We start from the raw sequence: 19794 nt of genomic DNA on the forward strand, positions 1-19794 counted from the left end.
GCTGATTCCAGCTTGTGGACCTGGAAGTGGCAGGAGGTGGAGAAGCAACACAAGGAGCTAGCTGTGAGGCTGAACAGATGCAGAACCCAGCGAACGGAAGAAATAACATTTCCTGCACTTCATGTTTAGTGAACCAGAGACATTTCATCAATGCGTAGCTTAGACTGAAGTTTGTTTTTCAACAACTTTTTGAAAAGCAGGGATTTCATTCACATAGCCCTACTGGACGGTAGAGACTGTTCAGCCAGGCCTGATCTAAACTGTGTCTTCAGGCCGCTGAGCTGTAGCCCTACTCCACTCACCCCTGCTGTCCCCAAGAGGACTCTGTCCCTAAAGGAAGCTGGTAATATGCACAACTCCAGGGGGCACTGTTCACACACACTACAGCATGAATGGTGCATTGTGAAAGCTGCACCCCCCACCCCGAGCTGTGCCACGTGAGGTGCTCCTGCCAGAGGGATGCTGAGGCTGCTGGGGCTCTCTCGGTCAGGCCAGAGACACTCTAAGTTAAATTGCTAGCGCCTGTAATGAGCTGTGAAAAATGGATAAGGAGATGACATTTTTTCAAAGATTAATGATGAATGATTGTCATTTGCGTAATGAACTGTAGACTCTGATGAGAAATTTAATTTACTAATCCTTCAAAACTATAGGCCTCTCTGAGTCATAACCCCACGCCACTACTCTTGTCTCAATTTCCCTCTGACTTTGCATCTTCTCTTCCCCTATCCCCAACCCTTGCCCACATCCCTCCATTTATACCTTTCATTAGTACATCTCTTCTCAGTCTGTCTCTTTCATCTTTCCTTCTGCTCATATTTCTCTGTTCTGCTATTTTTTAGAAGATTTTATTTATTCATTTATTTGAGAGACAGAGAGAGAGAGAAAGAGAGCAAGCAGGAGGGAGAGGGAGAGAGATCTGAAGCAGACTCCACGCTGAGCACAGAGCCCCACGGGGGCTCAATCCCACAACTGGGAGATCATGACCCGAGCCGAAACTAAGAGCCGGACCAACTGAGCCACCCAGGTGCCCCCCTGTTCTGCTATTCTAAACATTGACAGTATGTCTCTCCTCTCCTCTGCTTTTCCTTTCTGTGTCCCATCAGGCACCATTCATCTCCATCTGCCTCTTTACTGTCTATTGACCCTTTCCCCTGCTATTTCCTTCATCTCCTCTTGTCAGTATCCAGTTTCTTCTGTTTTTCTAGTTTTCTATCTTTTCCTTCAACTGAGCATAACGAGAAGCCAAAGTACACTTGTCCAATGTGCTCTCTGTGGCCCCAGATTGATTTTCTTACATGTCTTTGGTCCTTGAGAATATACAGAATACATTTGGGGATTCTAAAGTAAATCTGAATACCCTCGATATTGAAAGCTGACATTTTCATTATACTTTGATATACTGCAACCTTACAAATATTTATAATATACACTGAAGAGTATTTTTATAATATTTCTTCCAACAAGACTACTGAAGTCCAGGCCGTGTGATCCTTCAGTTCAAATGTACGTATCTTCCTTACTGATTTTAGAATTCTTGAAAAAATGCTCAACACTGTGTCAGAACGCTGCTCAAGCATTTATCTATTTTTCTGTGGACTTTTGTGCAGCCAAGCCTGCCTACTGGCCTTATTCCGCCCAATTATTATACCTCCAATAAAGTCTGCCTTTGGGCAACAACAGTTTCATAATTTTGGAACACAAATAATGATTAAGAAAATGCTGAGTTAGAATCTAAAAGATGGTTCAGTAGAAAAATAATATAAAATGAATAAAATTCTAAATTAATTAAGAGGAATAAAAGGGACAAAATGAAAATAAAGAAAATGAGAATTGGTTGAGGAAGAAAAGAACCACAGAAACAGAGGAATCTTAATATCTACTTTGGACAATTGTGACCAAATAAATTCTGAAAAGGGGGATAAAATAAGTAGTATTCAAAGGAAGCATAATCTGCTAAAATTGACCAAAGAAGAAAGAGAAAGATCGAAGAGACTGATATTCAGGATTGATACTCCAGATACTTCTATGACACGGACCTCAAACAGTAAGAACTGAACCTAGCTGTGCCTGTGCACTCTGGCTCCATCAGCCTTGCCAACAGCCATACAAAAATAGAAAAATTTGACAAAGAGCTACCTTAGAAGAGGTATAAGGTACTGATGGTTTAAAAGGGAATTCTACCAAACCTTGAAAGAGTAGATAATTCCAAATTACTGAAATTCTTTTAGAACATAGTAAAAGAAAATAAATAAGAACTTAGCATTTAATAAGTATAACATTTAAATCAGAATAAATGTTGAAAGGAGATAGGTGACTCAATAAATATTGTTGGGACAACTGAGTAGCCATCTGGATTGACAACTCACACACCACACACACACACACACACACACTTCAAATGAACCAATGACTAAACTATTCAAAATAAATCCTTAAAAGTACCAGAAAACAATATAAGATTTTAATCATAAAATGAAAAGAACTTTCCTAAATAGATATATAGTGAAAAATTGATAAATTATATTACCTAGAAAAATGACTAAGGCCAAAAAGTACTATAAGCAAAATTTAAAGATAAGTAAAAAGTGGAGGGAAAAATAAATATTTGTAGCTCTTACCATAGACAAAGGGACACATCAATTAATATATAAATAGTTGCCTCATAGCTAAGTGAAAAAGATACAAACTCAGTGGACAAATGGGCAAAAGCAATAGTTAAATACCACATAAAGGAAAAACAAAAGACTGTTAACATAAGAAAGTTATTCAAACCAATTACCTTAAGAAAACTATACACAGAAACCATATTTCACTTTTCACATTATCAAAACCCAAAAGTTTGTCAACACCCTCTATTGGAAAGATTAAAGAGAAACAAGTACTCTCAGATATTGCCGGTGAGGATATAAATTTGCACAATTCCTCTGAAAGACAATTAGGAAATATCTACCAAAATTACAAAGGCACATACACTCTGACTCAGAAATCACACTTCTGAGAATTTATCCTGCAGGAATTCTTCCTCATGTATAAAAACACCTATGTGGAAAGTTAAATTTTGTGGTAATATATAGTAGCAGACAATCAAAAACAACCCAGATGCAAACCAATAGAAAACTGATTAAATAAACTGTGGTACATTCATTCCAAGGAAAACATCATAACAGATTAAAAATATGATAATAATGAGAAAATTCTCTATGTACTGGCATGAAAAAAATCTCTAAGAAATGAAGTTAAATAAAAAATGTAAGATGCCAAATGTTATATTTAGTATGCTAACTTTAATGTAAAAATGGAAAGACAATTTACAATATATTGTAATTTATTTTGTTTACATTTTATAGACCCTGGAAGGATACACAAGCAATTAATGATAGGGAGAGATGGGGGCAGACTCAGCAAATGAAGGTCAGTGATGGGAGGGAGGCTGTCACCACATTAAAACACTGATCTATATTACATAATATTATCTGCTTTAAATATGGAGAAACAGTTGCTAAGAAGAGTACTTGCTTATGATAGAATACCTAGAAGTTGTTGGAGCCAAGATTTGAGTTGAAAAAGAGAACATGAATTAAATAATGTAGCACATGATAATATACCGTTTGTATGATTTTGAAATGCAGTGTATAGAATAACAGGACCAATATGAATAGTGCTTCACCTTACCTTACAGTAACATGTAGAACTCTCTCCTTCATGGAATCCTTTTTGTTCAGATATTTCACTGGATACCGTTTTTTCAATGGTTCTTTCAAAGGAAGAACATGGGCTCCAGTGGAGGGGAAGAACAGTTTGGAAAGAGCATTGGCAATTCTCCATCCTATATATTTGGAGAAAGTTTCATCCCCTACATTTGATGAGACTTTTGAACTATGCTTAGTGAAGGGATCAGTTGGGTCATTTAACTCAGCCTGTTGAAAGAAAAGAAAAAGGAATCACTTGAAATAGAATTAAATGAGAGGAAAAATGATATATTTTTAAATAAAAGATAAATGTATGTTCATTTCCTTTGACTAATGTTGCATTCTTCCTGTTAAATAAAAATAAGAAAAAAAAGCAGATTCCCAAAAGATTTTTTAAGTTATAAATTATTAATGAAATAAACAATTAAGCATGAACAAAACCAGTCTTGAAATTTCAAAAATTTAATGATATAATTTCCTTTCTTTTTAAAGATTTATTTGAGAGAGACACAGAGCACAAGTGGGAGGAGGAGAGGGAGAGAGAATCCCAAGCAGACTCTGTACTAAGCACAGGGCCCACCATGGGGCTTGATCACAACCCTGAGATCATGACCTAAGCCGAAACCAAGAGTTAGACACCTAACCGACTGCACCATGCAGGTGCCCCTTAATGATATAATTTTTAATTTGTATGGTTCCCATACATGAATTTCATATTTATAATATTAAGAAATTAAGTAATCAATTGAGTTTTTTATAATAATATTTTTTATTATATTATGTTAGTCACCATAGAGTACATCCCTGGTTTCTGATGTAAAGTTCGATGATTCATTAGTTGCGTATAACACCCAGTGCACCATGCAATACGTGCCCTCCTTACTACCCATCACCAGCCTATCCCAGTCCCCCACCCCCTCCCCTCTGAAGTCCTGTTTGTTTCTCAGAGTCCACAGTCTCTCATGCAATCAGTTGAGTTAATGTACCTGTTTTATTAAATGAGAATTTCATTTCTCTGTACATAAACTTTCTTTGAAACAAAAAATCTAAACTTTCTTTGAACAAAATTTGTGTTAAGTAAAAAATGGAAAGGGCTTTGTGTTTAGCTCACATTGAAGATGTTCTAGGATTTATACCTAAATTAAATTTAGTATGTTCTAATCTTCGAAAAGAGACCTAACAAAAAATTCCACAATACTTAAGCAATTTTTAGTCAGGAAAGAGCTCTTTTCCGAAATTTCCTATTTATGTTCAATAATGTCCATGACTGGTTTTTAATTAAACCTTCTTTTGAAATGGCTAGAGGCATATTTTCTCTGGCTAGAATTGGTAATGATAAATGAAGATGTAAGTTTCAAAATCTCATGTGTTACATTTTTTTTAATGTTCACAATATGTTTGTGTTAGGAATTCTTTTGTAAATAAATTGGATGCTGCCTCCTTGCATTAACATTTTTGCATTTTTTATTCAAAATTACCCATCTTCAGGCAGTTTATTACCAGTCACTCAGGATTCATTTTATATGCCTAGTGATCGTATGGTAGAAAATTAAGGAACAGAAAATGTTTTCCTGCATATGAACATCCAACTTAAAGACTTTTTTCTTTAAGATGACATCTCTTTAAGATGTCAAGATCAGGTTTGCCTCAGTCAAATTACTGTTTGAAAACTGACTATTGCATTTAGACAAAATTATAGTGAGAAAAAATGAGAACAATCTCATGATAAAAACTGAAAAACAAAGGGTTAAAGCAATGAAGAAAATAGCAAAAGGCAGGTAAGTAAATAGGGATTACTCTGAAAGCTCTGGAGGATGGGAAAGAATAAAATGCAAAACCATGTATGTTTATAGTATGTAGTGTAGACAAACAATTATGTCTCTATTATCCCCAGTTGTTGCATATCGTGATCATTAACTAGGTTGAAATCATAGAGCATTCAATTTGAACTAAGAAATTAAATGGTGTCTAGCACATTTCATACTGTTGTGACTTCGAGGAAATTAATGTCTCAAAGCCTGCAGGTTCATCTGTTAAAAGGTAATTACAGCACCTATATTTTTCTAGCCATTTCTTTTTATTTACAGTTTGCGTTCAATACAAATCAATTCCATAACCTGAGAAGAAACTATGAATAAAGACAGAAATGCACAAACACAATATATAATCCAAAATAGATGCACAACATTCACGTATGAAACAAAATGTAAGGTTCAATCCACACTCAGTAGCTTGAGATCTGTTGAATATGGTTGTTCCAGGGTAGGTTTCTAAAGATAAAAAAAAATGACCTTAGTTATCAAGACTACTGTGGGGATATTAGATACTGGACCATGTAAGCATCAGTGTGTGACCATGTGAACAAAAGACTTTAAGGAGTATGTATTTTTTAAAAGGTTTCTGTGCCCAGAGGCAGCTGTGAAAGATTTGCTTTCCAGAATTCAGCCCACTTTAGGCTTAGGACCAGGTTTTAACTATCTAAAAATATTGACTGGTAACAGAAAGCATTCCAAATGAGGCTATTCTAATTCACAGAGTTTCTTCAAAAAGTATTTACAGAAAGAGTACAAAAATTCTGAATTTAAGTTTCCACTCTTCACTTCCCAAATACTTGATTTACAGTTTGATTCACATATTTGTCATTTTAATTTCATGACGTGTCAATTTTACCTTCAAAACAGATCATTTTTTAAATTGTAAAAAGTATTCAACATATGCAGAAATAAAAAGCATTTTGAAATTAGTTGAGGTCAATGCACTTTTTGGAATCATTTCAGCTAAATGAATCTGGCATTTTTGTTCGAAAGGAACAGGTGATAAGCACATAAGCAAAATTTACTCATTATGGTTGGATTCGGGTTAGACTCAGTCCATCACTGCCCCAGTACATGTCAATTACTATATAAAAAGTCAAATGCGATGTCAAATCCAAAGCCTCAACGAGTTCAGTTCTCAAGAAACAGTGATAGCTTAACAATACCTAGAGCACACTGGCCTTAAATTAGCACAGCTGAGACATTAAGGAATTAGAGTAACACCTGGAAGTACCTTCTAATGTATATGTAAATAGAATCTTAGAAGCTTTTTATATTACCTATCTTATGGAATTAATGAACCAAGTGAAAACCGAATCTCTTTTCCACAACTCATCCTTTGTCTCTAGATGAGATAAAATCTATATTCATTTTCAGGTAGGGTTTTATGTGTCTTGTACTTCTTAAACCACATTTAAGCAAATCATCTCTTTACTAATTTTGAATGTTGTTTCCCTTCATCTTGTACTTGAAACTCCAGCAGATTTAATATTGGGGTTCATTATCTAGTCAAACCCTCCACATGCTCCCCAAACCATTCCATTTTGGGATCCTCAACATTTTCTGTGTCGATAAAATAAGGTATGGAATAAACAGAGTCAACGAAGACCTGTTTCTTCCTTGTCACACCGGATGTCTACACACCAACTGGACTGGATTTAGAAAATGAAAACGTACAGGAGACCCTCCTCCCCTTATCCACAGTGATATGTTCCAAGACCCTCGGTGGATGCCTGAAACCATGATAATACCAACCCCTATATGTTTTTCCCTTTACATACAGACCGACGAAAGGGTTTAACTTTATAAATTAGGCTCAGGGAGAGAATAAAAATAAAATAGAACAGTTGTAACAATATTCTGTAATTAAAGGTAAGTGAGTGTGGTCTCTCTCTGTCTCTCAAATTATCTAGTCGTCCTGTACTCACCCCTCCCGCGAGGACGCGAGACGCCTCGGTGAGAGGCTGGGGGTGAACGACGCCGGCGCTGAGGCAGCTTTAAGCTTCCGCCGGCATTCTGCTGACTGGCCATGAGCTTCGTCTGCTCCCGGACCATGGCGACCACGGGTAGCGAAGACCTCCGAGAGCGAAACTGCGGATGAGGGAGGCCTTACTGTGCAGAAGTTTCTTGGCTTGAGTCTCCTAGGAGTAGAGCTATGGAGCAGAACACGAGATCCTGAAGAGACAAGCTGTTGACTGCAGAGCGTCGCCCCTGGCACTGGTGGTGCAATTAGCTCAATACCGCCGAGGTATTCCGGGAGCAGCTCCTCGAAAGCACTGCAACAGTTGCTTGATTGGAACGAGTCCGCGTGGGTAGGAGCCGCGCCGGAAGCCAGAAACAGCAGCCCGGGTCCGCGTGACCGGCGGAGCTCTGCCCGGGCTCCCCGCCTCCTTGCGCCACGTGTGCGCGCCTCCTCAGACGCCAGGTGCGTGGAGAACCTCCAGCTGCGTGGGCGTCGGCCAGGTGGTCCACGGGTAGGGTCCGCCCGACTTACCTTCCCTGGCTCGTTTTTGTGTTTTGTTTTGTTTTTTTTATAAGAAAAGGTACTTCAAAATCAATAATAACGGGTAGTATATTACTACGAGCTCTTCCGTTATAGGAATGATGAATGAGGGGCACCTGGGTGGCCCGGTCAGTTAAACGTCTGCCTCCCCTCAGGTCGTGATCTCAGGGCCCCAGGATCAAGCCCCTGCTCCCTGCTCAGTGGGGCGTCTGCTTCTCCCTCTCCTTCTGCCCTTGCCCCACCCCCATCCCCCGCTATTGCTCGCTCTCTTGGGTGCTGTCTCGCTTGCTCAAATAAATAAAATATCTTTTTTTAAAAAGCGATGGATCAATACATGTGTGAGTAAATTAATGAACCAACAGAAAGCATTTTTGGTAAATTTCTGGTAAAATACATTGTTTCCAGACATAACATTACCCTGCATGACAAAATACTGACACTGTTTTTATCATGACTCATTTGGCTACCCCTTGCTGTCTATCCTCCCAGACCAGATAAATTGTAGATTCAGATGCCAGCTCTTTCAAGAAGCGAAAGGAAGGCATTTCTACATCTCATCATGGTTCACTGATTGAAAGCCCAGGTAAATTTCTCTCTCCCACTGTTGTTCAAGGCATTCGACTAACGGAAGTATAGTCTCAAATGTCAGTCAAATGCATATTTACCTTATCTAGAAGAGATTCTGTTTGTTTGCTTTTCTGGAGGAAGTACCAGCAAATAAAATGGGCTTTGCAATTAGATCTGAAATCAGTTCTGGCTTTTCCATTTATTAGTTGAGGATGCAAACTTTGGGAAATGTTACCTCTCTAGGCCTATGTTTTGTGTTTAGTTTCGTTCTGTCATGTTTTTCATTTGTGATATGGAGATAATAATAACCACTCTCAGAGTTTGGGGAGGGTTAACTTAGCAGGCAGTGAGAAGTTTAAAAAGTATCCATCCATTTCTGTCAGGAATGCCCTAAAACAGCCTTTGCAGCTTACCCCAGAGAACACTTGATACAATCTCTGCCAGGCTGAAAACAATTGTGTTACATTGTCACTTTTATGTTAACAGATTTGTGAAATAGAATCATGATTACTCTACCAGAGTCATTTCTTTTTTAAAGAGTCTTCCTTCTCTTAAAGCCATTATTCTAATGTTATAATCCAGAGACTTAAATGCCAACTACACATAAATATGTACCTATACTTTTTGGAAGTAGACTAACACAAAATATTAACGACCATTCCTTACAACAGATACCAAAATCACAAATTTACTACTACTTGGCCTACCAATAAACATTATCTCAAACTCCATTTTTAAACATTATTTATACATTATTTACATTTTTATCATATGTCCCTACTTTTTAGCAATGCCCAGGTAGGTTTTAAAATTCAGAATTTTCAGGACACCTGGGTGGCTCAGTCGGTTGAGTGTCTGCCTTCGGCTCAGGTCATGATCCCAGGGTCCTGGGATCTGGGATGGAGCCCCAGGTCAGGCTCCCTGCTCCATGGGGAGCCTGCTTCTCCCTCTTCCTCTGCCTGCCGCTCCCCCTGCTTGTGCCCTCTCTCTCTCTCTCTCTCTCTGTCAAATAAATAAATAAATAAATTTTAAAAAATAATAATAAAATAAAATTCAGAATTTTCCTTACTGCATTATTGAAACTTGACATTTTTTACTAAGAAATGAATGGCAATTTCTGAATATTTATGTTAATTTTACTAATCTAATATTAAAGTTGGGAGGGTAGTGTTTAAAAATATTTCTCTCACACACATATTCTAGCCATGGGTAGGGACATATGCCCACCTTTTTGTCTTTGTATTGGGCACAATGGTAGTAAAAAACTAGCATTTATGCAGGTTAGCAAGCAGATGGATAAATCAGCACAAAGGGAAATTCTCCAAGGAATTATGATGTAGTAGCAATGTTAATAAATAAATAAATAAATTAATTAAATAAATAAAGTCTCTCCAGACTTTTTAATTTTCTATCAATAATTAAGGAAATGTAGCAAACACATCGACATGTAAGCTAGCTCACACTCTGCTTGACGTGAGAGAATAAAAAAGAAAGAAATAGGATGGTAGCCATTGCAGCAGAGTTTACAGCAAATTCTGTTTCTCTCATCTCTCTCTGTTGTGTCTCCACTTCTCCTTAAGTAATCCTAGAGCTGGGAGTATTGAACTTGTTTGTAGGGGGGAAAATGACAATTTTATTCTTTAAATTTCAAAATTTAAATAGAAGTGAGTCATTGGTAGTCTCAAAAGATTATTTCCTACAGGAGTTACAAAATCTCACAAGGGAGGACAGCATGAGAAACTCCTAACTATTAAAATGTGGTCCTCAGCTCATCATTATCCGTCATTACCTGGGAGCATATTATAAATGCAGAATTTCAGGCCCTAGTCCTATAGGTCTTAAAATCTAAGAAGAACTGATGTAGTAGATTAAGAAAAGGACTGAGATGGGAATATCCATCTTTCCAGTCGTGTGATCTTGCACAAGTTATTTAACCTCTCTGAGCCGGTTTCCTTATTTCTAAAATGGGATGATGATAATACTCCCCTTTATAGTGTTATTATAAAGCTTAAACATAAAAATTGAATATATTTTCTAGTAATGTCTGACATACAAAAATTCTTCAATAAATATTAGTGCCTTGTTTATATTTAATTTTGGAGAGAGGACACAGCAGAGTGGAAACAGCAGAGCCTTTGGGTTAAGCGCACTCATAGATGCAGCCACCACCAGCCACTTATTTTCATTGTGTTTAGACTCAGACACTCCCATCTGTGTGGGTGATGGCGGTGCCGGGAGAGTTTATGGGGTATCGGTGAGTTAATATATGTAAGACACTTAGCACAGTACCTGGCTCACTGTTAAGTTCTACAAATAGTTTTGTTCTCTCAAAACAGTGTAACCTGTTCCATTAGAATTCTGGTAAGTGTTTAAAGAGACTGTACTCTTCCCAAAACACATCTCCCTTTCCACACTCAAGAGTTCCCATATATGTCGAAAGAAGAGCCATATGTGGAGGAGGAAAGAGGTAGGTACTGAGAGAATAGAGACTAATAGTGTTGTTTATTCTATTTTGCTGCTTTATAGAGTACATTAAGAGTATAATAATATCATTAAGAATAAAAATAAATTTTAGTTTAAAGATCTCACCATGAAATGTTAACCACAAAGTGTTACCTGATGAGTTGAAGGTACTCTGAATAAAGTCGCATATTCATTCTAGCTGTACATATTTCTTTTTGATATTTGAGGTCATATACCAGATGGAAGAAAGCATTTATACATGATGACTTTTCCTAGATGTGCCAACATATGCTGCTGAATTGCCTGTACAGAAGAGCCTTGCTCATTGCAAGTCTCCCTGGAAGTATTTCAAACAAAGCACATCAATTAACATTTGTTTATTATGCCACTATGAGTATATGAGTTTTTTTATTTCTTTCCCAAATACTCAGGTAACAGTTGGGTTTATATTGAATTTGTCAGATGAAGGGCTCATGTTCAGGGATCTATTTACAATTGTTTTTCATTTCAAATATGCTATTAAATATTTCACCTCTCCTGTAACCTCCATTAAGCATTAAATTTCATGAACAGACATAACAAGAATTATAGATGATAGGATGCTATTGTGGATTAAAAAAACATGTAAGACACGAGAGTACATAATATAGTTAGTAAAAGATTTACCAGTGATACAGATAAATTGAGGTATTAAGTACAAAATTTTATTCATTGAATTCAATAGTTTATCATATGAATTGCACATTTATTTTTAAAGTATACAAAGAGAACATTTCTACTTAATTCTATAAACATAGAGGTATATTCAATCCTTCTGAAACAAACCCTTCCCATTATAATGTACTATAGTTTATCATTAAGGCTTTGTTTCACTCTGTGTAGGTAATATGATGATGACTTTACGTGAGGAAAGCTTCTTTTTTTTTTTTTTTTTTTTTTTTAAAGATTTTATTTATTTATGTGACAGAGAGACAGCCAGCGAGAGAGGGAACACAGCAGGGGGAGTGGGAGAGGAAGAAGCAGGCTCCCAGCGGAGGAGCCTGATGTGGGACTCGATCCCAGATCGCCAGGATCACGCCCTGAGCCGAAGGCAGACGCTTTAACGACTGCGCTACCCAGGCGCCCCTGTGAGGAAAGCTTCTGGCAACAAGGTGTTAGGAGGGGAAGAATAAACAAAGGTTGTTCTATAAACATAGTCATTTGCATTAACTGAAATAAAAGTAGAATACATATTTTATTTTCGATGGAAGCATCTGAGACACAAGCCTTCATAGGTTTTTTAGATGTTCCGTACTCACATCGAGCAGTGAGGGAGCACCTAAAGATTGACAGAGTTTTTACCACTTGTGAAAGAAAGCTGCTGCCCATTTTACACCAGAGAACTTGTTGCCTAAACAGGTATCACAGGCTAGTAATATAAGTGGTTAAATGGAATTTGGGAATTAGTAAACTATTAAGGAAAATTTAAAAATATTTAGGAATAAATAACCTTTGTAGTTTTATTACTGTATGTAAGTGTTGCCAACGTAGTATCAAAAAAGAAAAGGAACCTTGATTTTACCACGCACATGTTCTGTAAGATTAAACAGACTTCAAAGAGAGGTTATATAGAAAGTGTTCAGACTATTCCGGACAAAAAAGCACGATTTTAATAAAATCAGAATATTCGCTATAACATATTACACCTATAGACCAAATGTGCTCCTTCTTTTGAAATCACTTTGCTTTTGTCTTGTTCAGATATCTGAAATTTAGTTGTTTAACTTATGCTACAGTATCACGATTAACTTCCTTTAAAAGGCAGCTTTTAAAATCTGAAATAAATATATTATTTTCCTCAGAGAAATTAAACATGAAAGGGAATGAATATGAGCTGTGGAATTTAGGAAGGAGGATCACATAGGAGTAACACAAGAACAGAGCACAGAGACCACAGAAGAGAAAAGCTGAGAACTGCAGAGAAGCTAATCACTTCGGTCACTCGAATAATTAGGTGTGGGGAGTTTAATGGAGTTAGTTTAGCCATTATTATTCCTGAAACCTACTATAGACATACTAATGAAACATCGAGCCTTACATCGGAAACCGGGGATGTACTGTATGGTGACTAACATAATATAATAAAAAATCATTAAAAAAAAAGACATGCTAATATGCAATTTAACATTAGAAAAATACCAGCTTATAATAAACTGAAAAAAACCTTTATGACCAAAGTCATAAAAAAGGATGCAAGGAACACCATTGCCTGGAAGAATAAACAGAGCAATTGATTAGACACTTAATTTTATGTCATATCTATACCAACACAGAATTCTTAGCCAATAAAACTATCCTTCAGAATTAAACTGAATGAAAACCTCTTCAAGTAAATGAAAATGGACAGAATTAGCCACCAGGAGATACTAAAAGAATATGAAGCAGTCTTCTTTGAGCAGAAGAAAAATAATCCCATGCAGAAGGTCAGAGATTCAAGAAGAATAAAGAAAGAAACATGCAAATATGTAGGTAAATTTAAAGAATATTAAGTGTCAAAAATATTAATAATATATTGATATCTGTAACCACATATACACACAAACAACATCCATATACACACACAATTATAATGTTCAACAGGAAGATTATGTAAGTAAAGGCAGACGCTTAACCAACTGAGCCATCCAGGCATCCCAAAGTTAAAATATTTTAAGACAGTTTTAAGGTCTAGGAAAATATTAAATTTATGTTAGACTTCAATAATACAAGGATTCACTTTGTAACATCTTGGGTAACAAGCAAAGGTGTAACCACCAGACAAATAAAGGGGATGGGATGAAATGGCATTAAAAAAAAAAAAACTTCCCCAAAAAGGCACAAAATGAGATTTAAAAAAGGAAAGGATGTACAAATAGAATGGTAAATAACAATATACAGAAATAAACACATATATTGTAATGATATTAAATGTAAATAGAATAAACATTGAAATTTAAAGACCATAATCTTTAGGTTAAAAAAAAAATACAGCTTCTCCAAAGAGCTACACATGAAAATAGATATGCAAACACTAATCAAAAGATCCCTCAATAAAGAAAGCTACTATGATTATACTCATAACCAAAAGGTAGACTTATTATAAAGAAGAACATTTTATAATAATGAGAGCATCATCACTGAGCATGGTAGAATTGAACTAGAAATCAAAATCACAAACATAACAGTAAACCCTCCATCTGTGTGGACACTAAGTCATGAACTTGAGTAACCTGTGGCTTAAAATAGAAATAATAGTAGAAATTCGAAACTCTTTTGAACTGAATGATAATTAAAATATTACTTATCACAACTTTCGGGATACATCTAAATTAATGTGTAGAGGGAAATTAATAGTATTAAAATCATATATTAGAAAAATTCTTCAAGTCAGTGACAAAATTACAGTTAAGTAATTTTGGAAAAGGAGCAACACATTAAATGCAAAAAAATTAGCAGAAGGAAATATAAATCCATATCAGATATTAAAGAAATTAGAGAAAACATAATATAGAATATCAGTATCAAGAGAATCAAGGTTTTTTTGTTTTTTTTTTTTAAAGATTGATTGATTTATTTTAGAGAGCGCGCTCATGAGAGGGGGGAAGGGAGGGAGGAGAAAATCTCAGACTCCATGCTGAGCGCAGAGCCACACTCAGGGCTCAATCTCACTACCCTGAGATCATGACCCAGGCAAAAATCAAGAGTCAGATACTTAACTGACTGAGCCACCCAGGTGCCCCAAAAGTTGTTTTTTAAAAGACAAAGAAGTTGATTACATCCTTAGCATGAGAGATTAAAGAGAACAAAAGCAAAAATAGTAAGAGTCAGGAATGAAAGAGAGGTTATCATGCCAGATCCTGAAGACATTGAGCTACCATACAAAGATATTATGAGCAACTTCATAAAATATCACAGATGAAATTCCTAGAAAAAAACTGATGCAAGGAAAATTAAAGCCTAGGAAGCTATACAACTGTAAAAGAATTCCACGGGGCACCTGGGTGACTCAGTTGGTCAAGCATCAGACTCTTGATCTCAGGGTCATGAGATTGAGCCTCACATCGGGCTCCGCACTGGGTGTGGAGCCTGCTTAAGATTCTCTCTCACCCTCTCCCTCTGCCCCTCCCTGCTCCTCTCTCTTTCTCTCTCTGTCAAAAAAAAAAAAAAAAATTCACAATTAAAACCTTTCCATAAGTATCCATGACAAATGGATTCCTTTGTCAATACTACAGAATTTTTAAAGAAGAAATTATAACCATACTACAAAATTCTTTCAGGGAATAGGGGAAAAAAGATAATCACTTCCCAATTCATTCCATAAATCCAGCATAACTTTGGTGCAAAACGTTATCAAAAACATTATGAGAAAAAAAATTATAGAACAATTGCACCCATCAACATGGATGCAAAATCTTAAGCAAAATATTATCAAAACAAATACAACAATATTAAAAATGTTATTACATCATCATCAAGTGTTTTCATTCCAGGAATGCAATGATTGTTCAACATTAGAAAAAGCAAACAATGTAATTTACCACACTCTCCATGGGCAAGTTACTTCACCTTTCAAAAAGTTTAAATGTCTTTATTTAAAATTTCAATTGCCTCATCTGTAAAATCAAGAGCATGAAAATACAAATAACATATGGTTTTTATGAGGATTAAATAATGCATGTAAAGTGTTTAGTACATGGCACATAGTAAATGCTCAACAAATCTACTATTATCAGTGCCTTTTAAAAAATGATAAAACGAAAGAAACATTTATATTGAATAATTTAGTAGACTAAAATCTCAATTATGCAACTCTTTTACTATGCCAAAAAAAAAAAAATCACCCCAAAACTTAGAGGTTTAACACAGTTATTTATTTAGCCCATAGTTCCACAGGTCAACAATTTAAGGTGGACACTTAATGGTTCCTCTGGTCTTAGCTGGGCCCATTCATATGTCTGTAGTCAGCTGTTCAGTCAGTCAGGAACTGGTTACTCTTGGGGGGGGGGGGCAGTGGATCAACTAGAATGGCTTGTCTCTGTGCCATGTTGTCTCTCATCTTCCAACTGGGTAACGGGTTTGTTCCCATGACAGTTACAGTGTTCCAAGAGAACAAGAGAGAGTAGGCCCCAATATGTAAGCATTTTTCAAATCTCCACTTGGGAGCACCGGGTGGCTCAGTGAGTGAAGTGTCTGCCTTTGGCTCAGGTCATGATCCCAGAGTCCTGGGATTGAGCCCTGCATCTGGCTCCCTGCTCAGCTAGGAGTTTGCTTCTCCCTCTCCCTCTGCCCCTACCGCCGGCTCATGTGTGCGCGCTCTCTCTCTCTCTCTCTCGCAAATAAATAAATAAAATCTTTAAAAATAATAATTTTTAAAAAGTAAAATCTCCACTTGTATAACATTGGTATTATCTTACTGTCCAAATCAAGTCATGTGGTCAAGCCAAGAATTTGAGTATAGAAGGAATAATGCCATGGATGTGAATATAGGGAGTCCTAAATAAATTGGGGACAATTACTCTAATAATGTACCAAAAGTTCCAAAACAATAATTCATCATAAAGGTATAAGAAAGTGTATACATGATTTTACCCAACACAAATTACCCATCTATCAAAATTTAAAAAAAAAATTTTCTCCTAAAACTAATTGTTTTACTTAGCATTTCTATTTTTATGAAACCATCTCTAAGTTTCTAAGACATTAGCTTGGTAACTCAAACATAACTTTCAAGTGTAATGTCTACTACTGCCCAATCCAAACCTTTTTCTCCAACTGCACAAGTAAACCAATGGTTTTTTCTTACAGTGTTCTTATTTCTGCGTGGCTCACATTTTCTTATGTAAGAGACACACTCCTTGACCCTGCTCCCTTGAGTCATTTAACATAACTCATCATTTAAGTTTCCAGCTCAAGTACTACTTAAAGATGACAACAATGTATTCCTCATTAATGTAAGGAAAAAGTTAGAGACCAAATATTTATCTGAACTCTCATTGTGTGCCATGAACTTTGATGGGACTTGCCATAGATATAATATTCCATCTTCTTTTTTTTTAAGATTTTATTTATTTGAGAGAGAGAGTGCACGCACACACATGCACGCAAGGTGGGGGATGGATGGGAGGCGGAGGACAGAGGGAGAGGGACCACTGAACGGGGAACCTGACCATGCAGGGCTCCATCCCAGCACCCTGAGATCATGACCTGAGCTGAAGGCAGACACTTAACTGACTGAGTCACTCAGGCGCCCCTACGATATTCCATCTTCTGAATCTTCTGTTTCCTGAATGAGACAGTAGAAATTATTGTGTAAAGGTCATTTTTTGGATTTCTTTGTGTCTTCCACAGAATTCAGCATGGCAAAATAGATTTAGGACCCAATATGTACATATTTATTTCATATTTTCTACTGAATTTGGTTAAATTTTTTATATAATTTATTAGTGTATATACTGGTAGTATCTTAATATTAAATAAGGGAATTCAAACTAAATTAAGTGATATTTCAAAGTCACTGGCTAGGCATTCTATCATTTATATCCATAAATCACATATTTTGTTATTTAACAATCCAAATGTCTCTATCTCTACCTAACTTTTAGATAATATGGATATAGAGTGAATTGTATCTTTTAGTTAATCTATCTAATGCAAATAAATGTATTTCTTACATTAAATACATACTATATCTAATTTAATATAACTGCCTTTAGAAATTTCTAGTTTAGGGGCACCTGGGTGGCTCAGTAAGTTAAGCGTCTGCCTCTGGCTCAGGTCATGATCCTGGGGTCCTGGGATCGGGCTCCCTGCTCAGTGGGGAGTCTTCTTCTCCCTCTCCCTCTGTCCCTCCCCTTGTAAGTGCTCTCTTTCTCTCTCAAATAAATCAATAAAAAATCTTTAAAAACAAAAAAGAAATTTATAGTTTAGATTTTTCTCTGAGGAAAACTTGCTTTCCCACAGATTTACTATTTAAAATGAAAGCATCCTTTAGAAGTCTTCTCACTAAGCATAAAAAATTAATTAGCACATCTAGTTATACTTTTATTATTTTATTCTCAGAACTGACTGCTTCAGTAATGGGTCTTTCCTTGGACCTACCAACTAAAAAATATCTGCTATGTCTGATTAACTGACTTACGAATTTCGAATGTAATCATCTATAGATATTTACTAGAATTTTGAAGAAAGAAGGTTATCCTATACCAAATGATTGGCCCTGAAAACAGGCACATAAATAGGACTCTAATTATAGAAATGACAAATTTGAGTTGTCTTATTTATTTGGTGACAGTATACAATCCATTTGAGATGTGAAGTAGCATATAAAAATAGGTGCAAAACCAGAGAATAATACGAATGATTGAAAATTGATGGAAAATGAAAAAACAAAGAGAAAATAATAAGACTGGGTGAGATGAAGACATATAGTCCTCTATTTCTGTTAAGCAACTAGCCAAAATCTGACTCTCATTTTTTAAAAACTGTATTGAGCAGCTTATACAAAATAATAATAAGGTTCAGAGAGCACATGAAACTAAGGAGGGATTATTTCTTAAATACCAACAAAGGGGATACTGAGTGATATAGTGGTCATCACTGTGATAGATACAATAGTAATTATTTTTTTCTTTTTCTTTCTATGTTCTATCCACAACCAAGAATAAAACGAAAACATGGTTGCATAAAAGCAAGCCCATGGAATCTAAAACAACATAGTTCAATTGGATAGCTCTTGATTCTCTTCTCTATAAAAAGATACTAGAAGTCTAGAGAAAAGGAATGCATGTTTTTAGATAGTCCTCCATAAAGATTATTACTCCAAGTCAGATTTATGATTAAAAAACAAGGAGTTTAAGTTTTTGTTGCCTAGTAAGAATCTGGAGCATAAATGGTCTGTGTTGCAATAATGGCCCACCCATATGCTTTGACAATCCATTACAGAGAATGAAATCATTATTTGCTCTTCTTGTTAACATTCATTCACATCCGTAATTATTATTAGAAAACAGGATATTAAGAGTGCTAGGATAATTGCACCTGTGAAACCAAGAAAAAACCAGAAACTTCAGTCATAGGAAGAAAAAAGTGTAGTTTAGGATAACAAACAAATTAACCTAGATCAAAATAAGACATAGAAAAGAAAAAAACTGGTGGGAGTTTTAAAATATCATAGGATACCATATGGATAAAACATTCTGGAAAATCACATTTGCATTTCATGAAGAATGGATAGCTCATTTCATAATGATTTTCTTTGAATGTGAAGGAAAAATATACATAGTCATTCAACTAGAACTAGAAAAACCAAGAGGTAGGAGGGGAGTTAAGATGGCGGAGAAGTAGGGGTCCCTTTTTTTAGCTGGTCCCCTGAGTCGAGCTGGATAGGTACCAGACCATTCTGAACACCCACGAAATCAGCCTGAGACACAGGAAGATACATCTGGATCTCTACAAATGAACATCTCCAGTGCTGAGTATTGAGGTACGAAGCGGGGAGCCGTGACACCGCGCACAGATATCGGAAGATAAACAGAAGGGGGAGGGAGACTCCGCGCTCAGGCACTGGGAGCAGTAGCCACCTGCACTGGGGAGCGGGCCAGACTCCAAGACCGGCACCCTCCAGAGAGCAGACTGAGACCGTGAGCCTTGGAATGCGTGTGCGACCAGATGGAAATCCAGAGCTCCGGAGCGCTCACTGGAACTAAACTGAAACAGAGAGCTCGGGAGCGCGGGGAAC

The 19794-nt window shown here is 36.4% G+C and overlaps 1 protein-coding gene across 3 annotated transcripts in view; it reads right to left on the reverse strand.

Moving 5' to 3' along the window:
* The window catches only part of TMEM232 (transmembrane protein 232), a 246962-nt gene that overhangs the window by 117887 nt on the left and 109281 nt on the right, over nucleotides 1–19794 (reverse strand). For all 3 annotated transcript variants that reach the window (XM_057307004.1, XM_057307002.1, XM_057307003.1), the window contains one exon: nucleotides 3676–3920. In XM_057307004.1, the coding sequence (XP_057162987.1) occupies nucleotides 3676–3920 (245 nt within the window). The remainder of the gene's footprint in view (nucleotides 1–3675; nucleotides 3921–19794) is intronic.

Source organism: Ursus arctos, unplaced genomic scaffold (genome assembly GCF_023065955.2).
Source record: "Ursus arctos isolate Adak ecotype North America unplaced genomic scaffold, UrsArc2.0 scaffold_5, whole genome shotgun sequence".
NCBI lineage: Eukaryota > Metazoa > Chordata > Mammalia > Carnivora > Ursidae > Ursus > Ursus arctos.